Here is a 14,167-nt window from a genome sequence, read left to right on the forward strand (position 1 = left end):
ATTTATTACATCCAATAAAACCAACTTAGTCCTCACCATCGATTTCATTGTTGCAATTGTGATTGTAGTTCTTGTGTTCACCCAGCAGATGGTGCACTCTGTTTCACAGTCCCCTTTACCTGATGACTAACCAGATCCCAATTGCTCCTGCAGCAGATAGTGTTTATTGTGGCACTGAGGGAATAAGTCTGCTACCTATCAAATATGTGACAATCAGGCAAATTATACAACCTCAGTTCCAAAGAATTTGGGGTGCTGTGAAAAAAGTAAATAAAAAACAGAATGCAATGATTATCAAATCTCATGAACCCATATTTTATTTACAATAGAACATAACATCAGATATTGAAACTGAGACATTTTACCATTTCATGAAAACTATTGGCTTTTGATTACAACAACACATCTCATAAAAGAAGGGACAGGGCCATGTTTACCACTGAGTAGCATCCCCTCTTCTTTTAACATCAGTCTGTAAACATCTGGGAAGTGGGTAGACCACCTCAACAGTCCTGGTTCTTCTTTTCTGGATTTTTCCTTTAATGATGCTTTGGAACTTTTCTATTAGTGAAAGGCCTAGACTGCAGGCAGGCCAGTTCAGCACCCGGACTCCTCTACTATAAAGCCATGCTGTTGTGATGGATGTGGTAAGTGGTTTAGCATTGTCTCCCTGAAGCAAGCAAGGCCCTCACTGAAAAAGATGTCTGGATGGGAGCATATGTTGTTCTAAAACCTCTATCTACCTTTGATAGTTCCTTTCCAAGTGTGTAAGCTGCTTACGCCATAAGAACTAATGCAACCAAATACCATCAGAGATGAAGGCTTTTGAACTGTGTGCTGGAAACAGGATAGATGGTCCCTCTCCTCTTGAGTTTGCTGGACACCGTGGCAGTAGTTTCCAAAAGAAATTTCAAATTTTGACTAATCTGACCACAGAATAGTTTTCCATTTTGCCTCAGTCCATTCAGAGATGGACACCAGAGAAGACAGCAACATTTCTGGATTGTGTTCACATGATGCAGCTTTAACTTGGAGTTGTGGATTGCACAACCAACTGTGTTGACAGACAATGAATTTCTGTGTTCCTGAGCCGATGCAGGGATTTCCTGTACAGAAACATGCCATTTTTAATGCAGTGCCACCTGAGGGCCTGACATAGAGATTTCTCCAAATTCTCCTAACCATTTGATGATATTATGTACAGTAGATGGTGGGACAATCAAAGACTTTTTCATTCCGTTTTTTTTTTTTTTCTGAAGTTGTTCCACAGTTTTTAGATTCAGCCTTACTTCCTTGAGACTCTGTCTCTCTGAAATGCTCCTTTTACACCCAGTCATGTCGCTGACCTGTTGCTAGTTACCCTTATTATTTGCAAAATGCTCCTACAGCTGTTGCCCTGTCCCTATGTTTTTGAGATGTGTTGCTGCCTTCCCATTCAGAAGATGTTTTTCATGAAATGGTAAAATGTCTGTTTCAACATCTGATATGTTGTTTGTTCTATTGTCAATAAAATATGAGTTTATGGCATTTGCTAATTAAAGCATTCTGTTTGTACAGTATTTATATTTTTCATAGCATCCTAACTTTTTTGTAATTGGGGTTGGGGATTCAAAAAGGTGCTGGAAACATTCCTTAAAGATTTTGGCCTATTAGCAGACAGTTGCTGCAAATTTGTCATCTGCATATTTTCAGCCAGTATTTATTCTTACTGCAATGTATTTCTTTTTGCATTAATCTATCATAAAACCCATCAGCTGTTTACCAACCTGAATGATTGAGGGCCTAAGCCCCGTAAACCACTCTCTGCCTACATTCACCACTGCTAACCAACGAATGCCGCTAAAAGCACATGGTGTAGCTGATCTATTTTGGGTACCTGTAAATAAAACAAGAGGCAGTGTAGTCTTGACCTGCACTTTTTGTAAAGTGTCTAGAGATAATATTTAGCATAAAAGTAAAGATTGATTGACAGATCCAAAGTCAGGCAGTGTCTTCTCAAAAGATTTCACTGATTTGATAAAGAGTCTCTGGTAGTCTGTGGGTGACAAGATACAAAAATTCCAACAATGGGGACATGGTCAAATTAGGTCTCACTTTTTAAATATCACCTACCAGAATTTCCTTCTCTAATGCCTTACTCAGTCTCCCTGCATACTTATAGTCCCACTCTTATCCATCATCTACAGTGCTTTCAGAAAGTGTTCAGGCCCCCTTCACTTTTTAGTTTTATTCTGTTGCAGCCTGCTGCTACAGTCAAGAAGTTTATTTAAGGTTCCTCCCATTTCTCTGGGTCTTTGCTGAGATGTCTCTACACCTTGACTGGAGTCCATCTATGGTAAATATAACTGACTAGGCATGGTTTGGAAAGGCACACACCTCTCTATAGAAGGCTTCACAGCTGACAATGCATATCAGAGCAAAACCAAGCCATGAGGTCAAAGAAACTGCCTGCAGAGCTCAGAGACAGGACTGTTGCAAGGCACAGATCTGAGGAAGGCTACAAAAAATCTCCTGCACTGAAGCACAGTGGCCTCCATAATTCTCAAATGGAAAAAGTTTGGCACAACCAGGACTCTTCCAAGGGTCTTAGTAAGACAGGTGACCAAGGGTCACTTTGACTCCAGAGATCCTGCAGATGGGTTCCAGAATGACAGTCATCACTGCAGCCCTCCACCTATCTGAGCTTTATAGTAGAGTGGCTAAACAGAAGCTGCTCCTCAGTGCAAAACACATGAAATCCCTCTTCAAGTTTGCAGAGTTGGATTACACTCTGCCTGGAGGCCCAGTTCGGTGGAGGGCTGCAGGGATGTTGATCCTTCTGGAGCTTCCTCCCATCTCCACACAGGATCTCTGGAGCTCAGTCAGAGTGACCATCAGGTTCTTGATCACCTCTTTTACTAAGGCCCTCCTCCTCCGAATTGCTCAGTTTGGCCAGACGACCAGCTCTTGGAGGAGTCCTGGTTGTGGTAAACGTCTTCCATTGAAGAATTATGGAGGCCACTGTGCTCTTGGGGGCATCTTTGCCTTGCAGCAGTCCCGTCTCTGAGCTCTACAGGCAGTTCCTTTGACCTCATGGCTTGGTTTTGCTCTGATATGCACTGGTAGCTGTGAGGCCTTCTATAGAGAGGTGTGTGTCTTTACAAATCATGTCCAATCTGTTATATTTGCCATAGGTGGAGTCCAACCAAGGTGCAGAAACATCTCAGCAATGATGGGACAGAAATGGTAGGAACCTGAGCTACATTTGAAGTGTTGTTACAAAGGGTCTGAAGACTAATGCCAGTGGGATTTTTCCATTTTTCATAAACTTGCAAAACTTTCTAAAGTTGTTTTCACTTTGTCATAATGGGGTAATGACAATTAAAATGATTTTCTTCCACTGCAGCATGAGGCTGCAACATAACAAGGTTGGAAAAAGTGAATGGGGTCTGATTAATTTCTAAATGCTCTGTATTACCAACAAGCATGTGTAAAACATAAACATAAAAAATGTTGAATTACGTGCAATATTTTACACACATTACAATTTATTTGATTTTTTTTAAACAGACAAATTTAATGTTAGATCATAAAACCAGAAATAATACAAAATCACAATAAAAAGGACAAAAATATGCAGTTTCAAAGCACTTAAAAACATAATTTTCTCTTATTTGATGATACATTTCTTAACAAACCACTCTTAAATCTTTTTCCTTTACAGTGCAACACAAAAACGTATTTATCTGGGTTGATTGTCGTTTATAACACTGAATATGGATTTCGGCAGAAAAAAAAAAAAGATTCCAGCCCAAACAGATACTCCCCCACACAAAAAAAATCATAGATTGCTAAAAATAAAAATGATTTTAAAACACACAATAACACGCTGTGAGCAACCCAAGCGTAATCTGTCATGAAAAATCTCTGACAAAAGGTCTAGATACACTTCAGGAATAATGCACATTACATTGTGATGCACTTGACATCTTTGGCAACACATCTACCCAATAAACCCAATGCCTTTCTCTGAGATGAGTCACCACGGGCGTACAGCACTTACATAAGTACTCATTCTCTACGTGGCTCTAAATACATAAGGAGGTATCTTTACAATTCTACCTTTTCACACATCTCTATCATAAGATGTGGTATGCAGCCTCAGTGAAAAGAGTACACCAGTTAACGCCACTAACTTTGCTCTGCATCGTTTTGATAAAAACACTGTGCCGTCTCAGAGAAAGGCTGACATCACTAATGCAGCAAATACTCAATTTAAAAACAGCTGAAGATGCACCTTGTACAAGAGTGAGGAAAACAAAGAGGCTACAACAGTATGACCATTCTAACGTTGCCAATATTTAAAATACTTTTGAAATACATCATATTCAAATACAATCTTTTTCTGACTGATACAAAAATGAACCATGACTTTAAAGAAACTGCATCTGTTTCAAGTCACAAGTGTGTAAGAAAGGAATGAATCCATCAAAAACTTGCTGGAAATCTCCCACTAATTGTCTAAATTGACCTAAAATATTGGGTGTGTTGTGGTTCTGAAAGATTGTCCAGTTTAGGCTGGCTACACAAAAAACTATTTCAAATTTTAAGCAGTGTTAAAAACATGAGGACACAGGACAAATAGACAATTTCAATGGATTTAGTAAATGGGGTTCCACAAGCACAAGACCTTTTAGAAACTCGTCTGATCAAACGTGACTGTAGAAGACAAATATATGGCAGCAACTTGGGGAAAATACAGGATTCCCGCTTATCCAGGGCCAGGGCGCAATGGTAGCAGACTACCCCAGCAACATTTTCCAGCTCTTCCTGGGGGATTCCAAGGTCCCCAGGTAAAATAAGATATATTATCTCTCCAGCAAGTCCTTTGTCTACCCTGGGGTCCCCTACTAGTTGGGCGCACCCGGGGACCTCCAAAGGGAGGCAACCAAGAGGCATCCTTATCAGATACCCCAACCACCTCAGCTGGCTCCTTTTGAGGTGAAGGAGCAGCGGCTCTTCTTCAAGATTCCTCCAGATGTCTAAGCTCCTCACTCTATCTCTAAGGCTGAGCCCAGACACCCACTGGAGGAATCTCATTTGGACCACTTGAACCCGCAATCTTATTCTTTTGAATACCCAGAGTTCAAGACTACAGGTAAGGGTCGGAACGAAGATCGATTGGTAAATTGAGAGTTTTGCCTTCTGGCTGAGCTCCCTCTTCACAACAACGGTACAGTACAAAGTCTGCAGTACTGCCGATGCTGCATCAACTTGCCTGTCCACCTGTGGCCCATTCTACCCTCTCTTGTGAACAAGACCCCAAGATACTTGAATTCCTTCACTTGAGCCAAATACACCATCACCACCTGAAGTGAGCAATCCACCGTTTTATGGCAGAGAACCATGGCCTCAGACTTGGAGGTGCTGACCCCCTACTGCTTTGCACTCAGCCACAAAACACCTCAGTGCCTGCTGGAGGTTCCCAGCAGAGGAGGCCAAAAGAACCCCATCATTTGCTTAAAGCAGTGATGGAATTCTGAGGTCACCCAATCAAAACACACTCCTCCCCCTGGCCCTTCTCCATAAAAATCACAAACAGAATCTGATATAAGGGGAAGCCCTGGTGGAGGCCAACATGCACTGGGAACATGTTCAGCTGTATAGTTGTGTTTATGTTAACTGCCATAGTTGTAAGCTGTAAAAAGTGGCAACATCTTGTTGGTGAGACTTCCAGGTCTGCTCGCTCTCATTGGCTATTTCTATCATCAAATTTTTTGTTGGAGGAAGCCCAGCCAAGAATAATCACTGATATTTACAGGGAGCAGTAAAATAATCATATTCACACCACATACTTGAGGTAATATGGACAAATAATAGTTTTCTGTAAGCATAGAATCAGGCCAGAATTAACCACCCCAACTGTTAGGGGAAACACTGCACCCAAAATCTGGCTTAAAACTGTCTAGTGTGTAGCCAGCCTTAAACACTGTGTGGCACTGTGCCTGCAGTTCTTGGTGATTAGACATAAGACTGTATCCTGTATTTAAGACCTAGCTTTTCTTTTCTTATTATCATGGTATCAAAAGAGGTAGGGATGCACGATAATATCGGCATTATATTGGTATCGGCAGATATTAATGTAAGAAGTTAAATATTGATACTGGCAAATAAGAAAATTGTTGTCGATATTTACAGTCGATATATCTGCCATTTACACCAGCAGCATAAATCATATATCGGCCTTAAAAATCAACAAAATGTACAAATACACCATCAGACACAAAGGCGTGCCTAGGGCACAACACACTCAAGGGGGCCCAGCATGAGCCCTAGAGGTTTTGAAGGACTGTCTACTTCTCTGCTGGCTTTCATTACAATAAAAAAGGCGAGTATGGGGTACATAGGTGGTTAGGTCATGCCCCATGTATGCAGGTGGCATGCCTGAGTTAAGGTCCGGCTTGTGGCTCTTTCACCGCATATAATTCCCCACTTTCTTATCCCTGTTTTAAGCTCTATCCACTGCTCTGTCTCTGCAATACCGGCATAAAAGCCCAACACCAAATCTTTAAAAAAGGTGAGAATATATCAGTATCAGCCAAAGTGAGTTTGGAAATATCGGCATATCAGATATTGACAAAAATCCAATATGGTTTATTCCTAGAAAGAGGAATCGCTTTGTTTGATTTTAACTGAAGTATAGTATTGCAGTTTAATATCCTAGTATTGTGACAACCCTAGTCTCATCAAAAAGAGGGGATTCCAACTAATATTCAGTAGCTTGAGAGCACAGCAACACTTTTGAACTTCTGTCAAAAGACACTTTAAGACGGTTACTTTAACAAGGAGGCAAACATAAACAGTAAATGTCCACTCGCTCAACAAGGAGACACATTTTTAGGTTCAGGCCCTAAAAATGTATCCACAAACATACCCTGAGATCATTAATTGCAGGCAAACTACACTGCAAAAACCCAAAATACACAGCTGCATTTGTCCAATTTGTACTCAAAAATACGTGATCACATTTAATATTAGCCTGATTAGTCCAGATTAACGTCTTATTTCAATATATTTAAGCAAGATCTTCAACTGAATTGCTTGTAACTAGTTAAGAAAGTTGCCAGTGCATGCAAAGCAAGTTAGATTTAATTGTGAGTTTATTTTAGAGCTCATTTGAGCAAAGTCTTGTTGCTGCACTGGCAGATATTACAGCTAAGTCCAGCAATATAAGCTATTCTTTTAGCAATGCACCAATTGTAATTATCAGGGCTGATGTCAATACGGATGTTAAAAGTAACAATTTAACTGAAGGCCGATGCTGCTGTCTTGTTGTTCTTTCTCTGCAAAGAAAAAGATGTGTTTGCTGCCACTTTTAGGCCATTGATTGATTACGTCGATGTTCTGCACATCTTCCCAATGCCTTAAATCTTTGGATACTGTTAACCATGTGGCACAAAGATTTATAATGGTTTTAAAGTCCTCTACTCATCATTGTATTGTGTTTGATCAAGTTGGTTTGCCTCCTTTGGCCATATACCAACCATTGGTATATCCTAATTTATAAGGCTTTTCTATCCCGCTTGTCCCGTTGGGGGTAGCAGGGGTGGTGGAGCCTATCTCAGCTGTCATTGGCCGAGAGGCGGGGTACACCCTGGACTGGTCACCAGTCAATCACAGGGCTGACATGTAGAAGCAGACAACCAGGCACACTCACATTCACACCTACAGCAAATTTAGAGTCACCAATTAACCTAATGAGCACGCCTTTGGTGGTGGGAGGAAGCCGGAGTACCCAGAGAGAACCCATGCATGGGGAGAACATGCAAACTGCCTGACGTTACAGTCTTCACTCTGTGACTCAAAGGTTACAAGGTTTTGCTTTCTGTGCACAGTCTGTCCTAAGTTGGGTAAAAGGGGTTTCAGATATGCTGCTACTGAAGCCTGGAATCTTCTGCAGGAAAATGTGTCTTGGGGAGCTGGTCTCTTGAAATTGTTTTAAAAGTAGATTGAAGGCATTGGAAAAAGATGCATCAGGTTGTAAATGCTCTGATTGATGACTTTCTTCTCTGTGATCAAATAAGATATCTTCGTCAAGAAATTAGACAAATGCATTTGATGAGACTGGAGTTTTTGCAATGCAACACAATAAGTATACATCCTCTGCACCCTTTGCAGGATCACATTCAGTATTAGACAGAACAAGTTTAAAGGATTCAGAGTAGTTGTGCGGATACCATCCTTTAACAGGACAGCCTGATATTAAAGCAGTATGGTAAGAACACTTTACTTCAATGTGGGCCAGACTGATGTACTGTAAATGTGCTTTTTGATAAACTTTTACTAACTCTCTAGAGTCTGGATTGATTTAAAAGCCCATTTTCTGTACAAAGTGTTAAAACAATTCTTATGTACAGCTAAAGCTCCTGCAAGGAAGTTTTGGTTTGGGTGGATTTTGGCACCCACTCTAACTGACGTGGTTGCTTGCTGATTTTGTCCAGTACATGGGTAATACTGCTTTCCTTAACCAGTCAAATACATCACTCACTGTGGCTGTTTGCTCAAAAAGGTCTGTGTCTTCAGCCTGCTGTGGATTGACTTGTTTGATGGCGGTTGTTTCACACATATTAGGAAATTTTTAAAAATCAGTGTTGTCTCCAATGTCTCATTTGTTAATGCAGGTCATGAAGAGACACCAGTGTTAAATTCAGTCACTTTCATTTACAGGTAAAAACTTCTAACAGGAGCTTTAAAGAAGAAATGTTTGCAGCTGCACCCATTCTGCTTTTCTCATGTTTTAAGTCTCAAAACAGTATTTACATGTAAAGTGTAACAGAGTAAAAATGCTTACAGTATGCTATACATTAAAAATGTAACAATCAATAGAACATGTTTTTCTTAACTTACTGCATTTAAAGATCATATTGGCACTGTTTGAATGAATACCACTCCTTGCAATGGCAGGAACCTTAAATAAAAAAAACCTGGTGTCAAGAAGGCTGACAGATTTGAACTGCACAACAGGATCTTCAAGTAAGGATACATGTGGAACAACCAGGATGAACTCAGTGTAGTCTATGTGCTCTGTTTGCTGTGGACTGTTAGCTCCCTCTCAGAGCTGATGCTGGTAGAGATAGTTTCTTTACGGCTGTCCCTCGACTTCCTCTCACAGGTAGGGGAGGATGACGTTGTGCATTCCTCCCAAGTCCGCAGAGGTAAGACTCGGGCGGTCAGGCTTGGCAGGTGAGAGCTAGCCCGTAAACGTCCCTCTGCAGTGGTGAAGCAGCTCTCCCCGGTGGAGCTCTGTCTGGGACGGCCCTGTTTGCAGAACAGGCCACACAGCAAAGCCAGGAATTCTTTCCTCACGCTGCGATGCATGTAGCCATAAATGTACGGGTGGAGGCAGCACTGCAAGAAGAAGAGCACAAGGGCGAGAGAGGACAGCCAGGGTGGTACTGCTGCCCTAGCACTCATAGAGATTGTATTCAGTATGCTGTAAGGCCCCATGCTGAGGATGTATGATGCCATGATGACGAAAACTACCCGAGCTGCCTTGCAGTGGTAGTGGAAGCGTCTCTGTCGTACTCTAACCGGACAGCCCCGTACTGAGTAAGGGCCATCAGGGGAACTGGACTGCTGAGGTTGCGGCTGGAGTTGAGGTTGAGGCTGGCACTGCCGCTGTGGACTGCTGGGGGCTGGGAAGTCCTGCGGGCAGGGCTGGGAGTAGGACTGTGTCTGTATGGGGTGCACAAGGGCGTTTTGCCTCCGAGCTGCCCTGAAAACCATCCAATAACATCCGAGCATGACGAGCACGGGCAGCCAGAAGGAGAAAGCGGACACCACCGCAGAGTAGGACAGGCTGGAGGACCACACCACAGAGCATACATTGTGATGGCGGTCAAAGTCAATGGACCCCCAACCGTAAAGGGGCGGCGTGCTCTGCAGAAAGCTAAGCACCCACGTGCAGATGATCAGATTGGTGCCCAGGTGAGGGGTCATTCGGGTAGGATAGGACAGAGGGTGGATGATGGCCAGGTAGCGATCCACAGAGACAACTATGATGGTGTTGACTCCAGCGAATGCAAAAAGGTGCATGAGCACCACCAGAGCCTGGCACAGTCGGGCATCCAGGGGCCACACGCCCGGCACGGTGGCTGCGATGGCAAAAGGCATCACTAACACTGTCTGTAGAAGGTCTGCAAGGAGGAGGTTGAGGACGAAGCGGTTGGCTACGTGGAGGAGCTGAGGCTTCCTCTGGAACACCAATAAGACCACCACGTTGCCAAACAGGGACACACAAACAATGAGTGATATGAGCAACATCTTCACGACACTGTTAGTAGTGGAGGACCAGACTGGGTCATGAATGGAGCTGGTGAGGTCAGGCTCCCAGGGTACATCAGTGAAATTAGCGCCCACACCGGGCACCTGAGAGCTTGGCATTGTTTGTGTAGTGGCTGTGCATGTGTGGTCTCGAATCCAGGAGGTGCAGACAGTATATCAGGTTGGTCCCATCTTGATTAAGTGAGAGAAAACCAGCTCAGGTTTGTGGATTCACTTGCTTTCAGGTGCAAACATCATTGCTGTTAATGCAGACCACCACCTCCTACACGTGATTACACTCATCCATGGGTGACCTGTAATAATGTAGGTGTCTTTTTTTTTTGTATTCATCGTGATCAGTGATTAATCCCATCGCCCACCGATTCAGGCCTAATTCTTCTCACAGCCCACATCTGCAGAGTGAAAAATGGAAATTGTCTGGCGACAATAAAAGCCAGCATTCACGCCTTCATCACCATCATCGACTGACAATATCCAGACGGCGGCGAACACGGCGACTGCTAATCTGTAAATGATGATAATACCTTGAAACGATCAGCGAGGCGATGTTTTATTCTTGACGGTGATGCTCACTCTCCTCCCGTGCTTCCCATCGTCTCCTCTCCCATTTCAGCCTCAGTGTCTCCTCCAGTCAATGGCAGCAGCGGCAGCAGCGGCAGCAGCAGCGAGCTTTCACGGCTCAGCTAGCATACGCTGCATGTCTTCACCCAGCGGGGGTCTCTCATCCAGACGAGCATATCTCTCCCTCTCTGGATTTCATGGCAGAGCAGACATTTATTAGTATTTATCAGCTTTTGGGTCCTCGTCAACAGTTTCAGGGTACTTACGGTCGGGTCTTGTCTCCGAGGTGTCAGAAAAAATGAGAAGCAAGGACACCTGCACTGAAATCTCCCCCCTCGCTGTAGCCTGTCAGCCGCCTCCTCCCAGCTCCTCTTTGTTGTGAATGTGCTTCACAGCTCCGTCTGACACGTTCATACATGGTGGTTAAAAAAGCTACCACCACTGTATGTTTTATCACAGGATTTCAGTTTAAAAAAGCTTCTGGATGTCATTTTTACCGGCAAAAACATTATCATAGACTGTAGAATATTTGTTAAAACAAACAGTAGCAAAAGCTTTATTTACAGTGGCAACAAAAATGATTCAGCCTCTTAGATGTTTCACCCTTCTACGGATTTTATAAATCAATCATGGCCAATATAATTACCCTCTGTAATGTCAAAGTGAAAACAGATTATTACAAAGTAATGCCAACTACAGTGGCTTGCAAAAGTATTCATACCCCTTACATTTTTCCACATTTTCTCACATTACAACCACAAACGTAAATTTATTTTTATTGGGATTTCATATGTTAGATCAACATAAAATGGTGCATAATTGTGAAGTGAAAGGAAAATTATACATGGCTTGTTTTACAAATAAAAATCTGAAAAGTGTGGTGTGCAACAGTGTTCATTTTGGCAGCTATTTTTTAATTTTAGTCTTAGTTTTAGTCTTTAAATGAAATGCATTTTAGTTTAAGTCACATTTTAGTCATTTCTACCCTTTTTAGTTTAAGTCTAGTTCAGGGGTTTTCAGAGTGTGTGAGAGTGAGCCTCCCTAAATTAAGAACTGATTCATTCGGTGGACCCCCACCCACATAAATGATTCAAATTAAAAAAAAAAATTAAATAATAACCTTTCAAATATTTATGTCTAATCTTTAAACATTTTTAACATTAATATATTTTGGATATTTTGGTTTGCAAATGTCCTTAAACATATGCCATCCCCTTTTATTCAGTTATGATGCCATTAAATACCCTTTTTCATATTTTTGGGCCATTTTACAACTTCTTTTTGACACTTTCCCCATTTTTTTCCACTTATATCCCATTTCGCCCTTTTTCACCTTTTTGCCCATTTAAGCTACCTTTCATCATTAAATATCCCTTTTTTCCATTTTTTGCTAATTTTTGCTACGACTTTTTGCCACCTTTTCCCAAGTTTTGCCACTTTTATCTCATTTTTTGGCCTTTTTTTCACCATTTTTTGCCACTTTTTGTCCATTTAAGCAACCTTTTAAAGCACTTGCTTCCTTTTCTCCCTATTTTTGCCTCTTCTTTTTGCCCTTTTTCACAGTTTTTTTTGCCACTTTTTGCCCATTTAAACTACCCCTTGTCATTACATACCACTTGTTTCCTCTTTTTTTGCCCATTTAAGTCACTTTCCACTCATTTTTTTTGTCACTCTAAATTGGCCGTAGGTGTGAATGTGAGCGTGCCTGGTTGTCTGTCTCTATATGGCAGCCCTGTGATTGACTGGCGACCAGTCCAGCCTCTCGCCCAATGACAGCTGGGATAGGCTCCAGCCCCACCCCGACCCGGAACGGAATAAGGGGTATAGAAAATGGATGGATGGGAAATTAACACCTGTGCGCAAAAATATTCAGCCCCCTGGAGTCAATACTTCGTAGAGCCACATTTCCCTGCTACAAGTGTTTTTGCAGTCTCTACCAACTTTGCACATCTAGAGACTGAAATTTTTGCCCATTCTTCTTTGCAAAATAGTTCAAGCTCGGTCAGATTTGATGGAGAGCTTCTGTGAACAGCAGTTTTCAAGTCTGGCTACAGATTCTCAATGGGATTTAGGCCCAGACTTTGACTGGACCATTCTAACACATGAATATGCTTCAATCTAACTATTCCATTGTAGCTCTGGCTGTATGTTTAGGGTTGTTGTCCTGCTGGAAGGTGAACCTCCACCCCAGTCTCAAGTCTTGCCGATTCAAACAGGTTTTCCTTCAAGATTGCCCGGTATTTGGCTCCATCCATCTTGCCATTAACTCTGACCAGCTTCCCTGTCCAGCCTGAAGAAAAGCATCCCCACAACATGATGCTGCCACCCCCCTGTTTCACAGTGGGGATGGTGTGTTCAGGGTGATTTACAGTGTATGTTTTCTGCCACACATAGTGCCTTGAGTTTAGGCAAAAAAGTTCAATTTTGTTCTCATCTGATCAAAGCACCTTCTTCCACATGTTTTGTCTGTCCCCCACTTGACTTTTGGCAAACCACAAACAAGACTCCTTATGGCTTTTTTTCAGTAATGGCTTTCTTCTTGCTTATCTTCCATAAAGGCCAGATTGTGGAGTGCACCACTAGCAGTTGTCCTGTGGACAGGTTTTCCCACCTTAGCTGTGGATCTCTGCAGCTCCTCCAGAGTTCTCATGGGCCTCTTTGTTGCTTCTCTGATCAATGCTCTCCTTGCCCGGCCTGTAAGTTTAGGTGGACGGTCATGTCTTGGTAGGTTCGTAGTTGTGCCATGCTCTTTCCATTTTTAGATGATGGATTGAACAGTGCCCAATGAGATGTTCAAAGCTTGGGATGTTTTTATATAACCAAACCCTGCTTTAAACTTCTCCATAACTTTATCCTTCTTCATGGTGGTGTTTGTTCACTAATGTTCTCTAACATACATCTGAGGCCTTCACAGAACAGCTGTATTTATACTGAGGTTAGATTACACACAGGTGGACCCTATTCACTAACTAGGTGACTTCTGAAGACACTGGTTGAACTGGATTTTATTAATGGGTGTCAGACTCCAGGGAGCTGAAAACACGGATTCTTGTGGCAGTAGTCCTCTTAGATGTTCTGCGGTACGGGTCATCCAAGGCGACCCGGATGATCTCTTGAAGCCCCTGGTCAAACACATCAGGTACAAAATAACTTTCACATTACAGCAGAAGTTATTTTGTACCTGATGTGTTTGTCTGCTGGGCTTGTTTGCAGTTTATAAATATTATTGCTCAGTGAATTAAGACACTCAGATTTACAAACCACACATAAGTTTAGAATGTCT

General features: G+C 42.3%; 1 protein-coding gene across 1 annotated transcript; it reads right to left on the minus strand.

The window, feature by feature from the left end:
- Positions 1-9,054: 9,054 nt before the first annotated feature.
- Positions 9,055-10,456, minus strand: gpr101 (G protein-coupled receptor 101). The gene has a single exon (XM_041798257.1). It carries the CDS (start codon positions 10,420-10,422, stop codon positions 9,055-9,057), a length of 1,368 nt encoding a protein of 455 aa, XP_041654191.1. The 5' UTR covers positions 10,423-10,456.
- Between the last annotated feature and the right edge of the window lie 3,711 nt (positions 10,457-14,167).

This window comes from Cheilinus undulatus, linkage group 10 (genome assembly GCF_018320785.1).
Source record: "Cheilinus undulatus linkage group 10, ASM1832078v1, whole genome shotgun sequence".
Taxonomy (NCBI): Eukaryota; Metazoa; Chordata; class Actinopteri; order Labriformes; family Labridae; genus Cheilinus; species Cheilinus undulatus.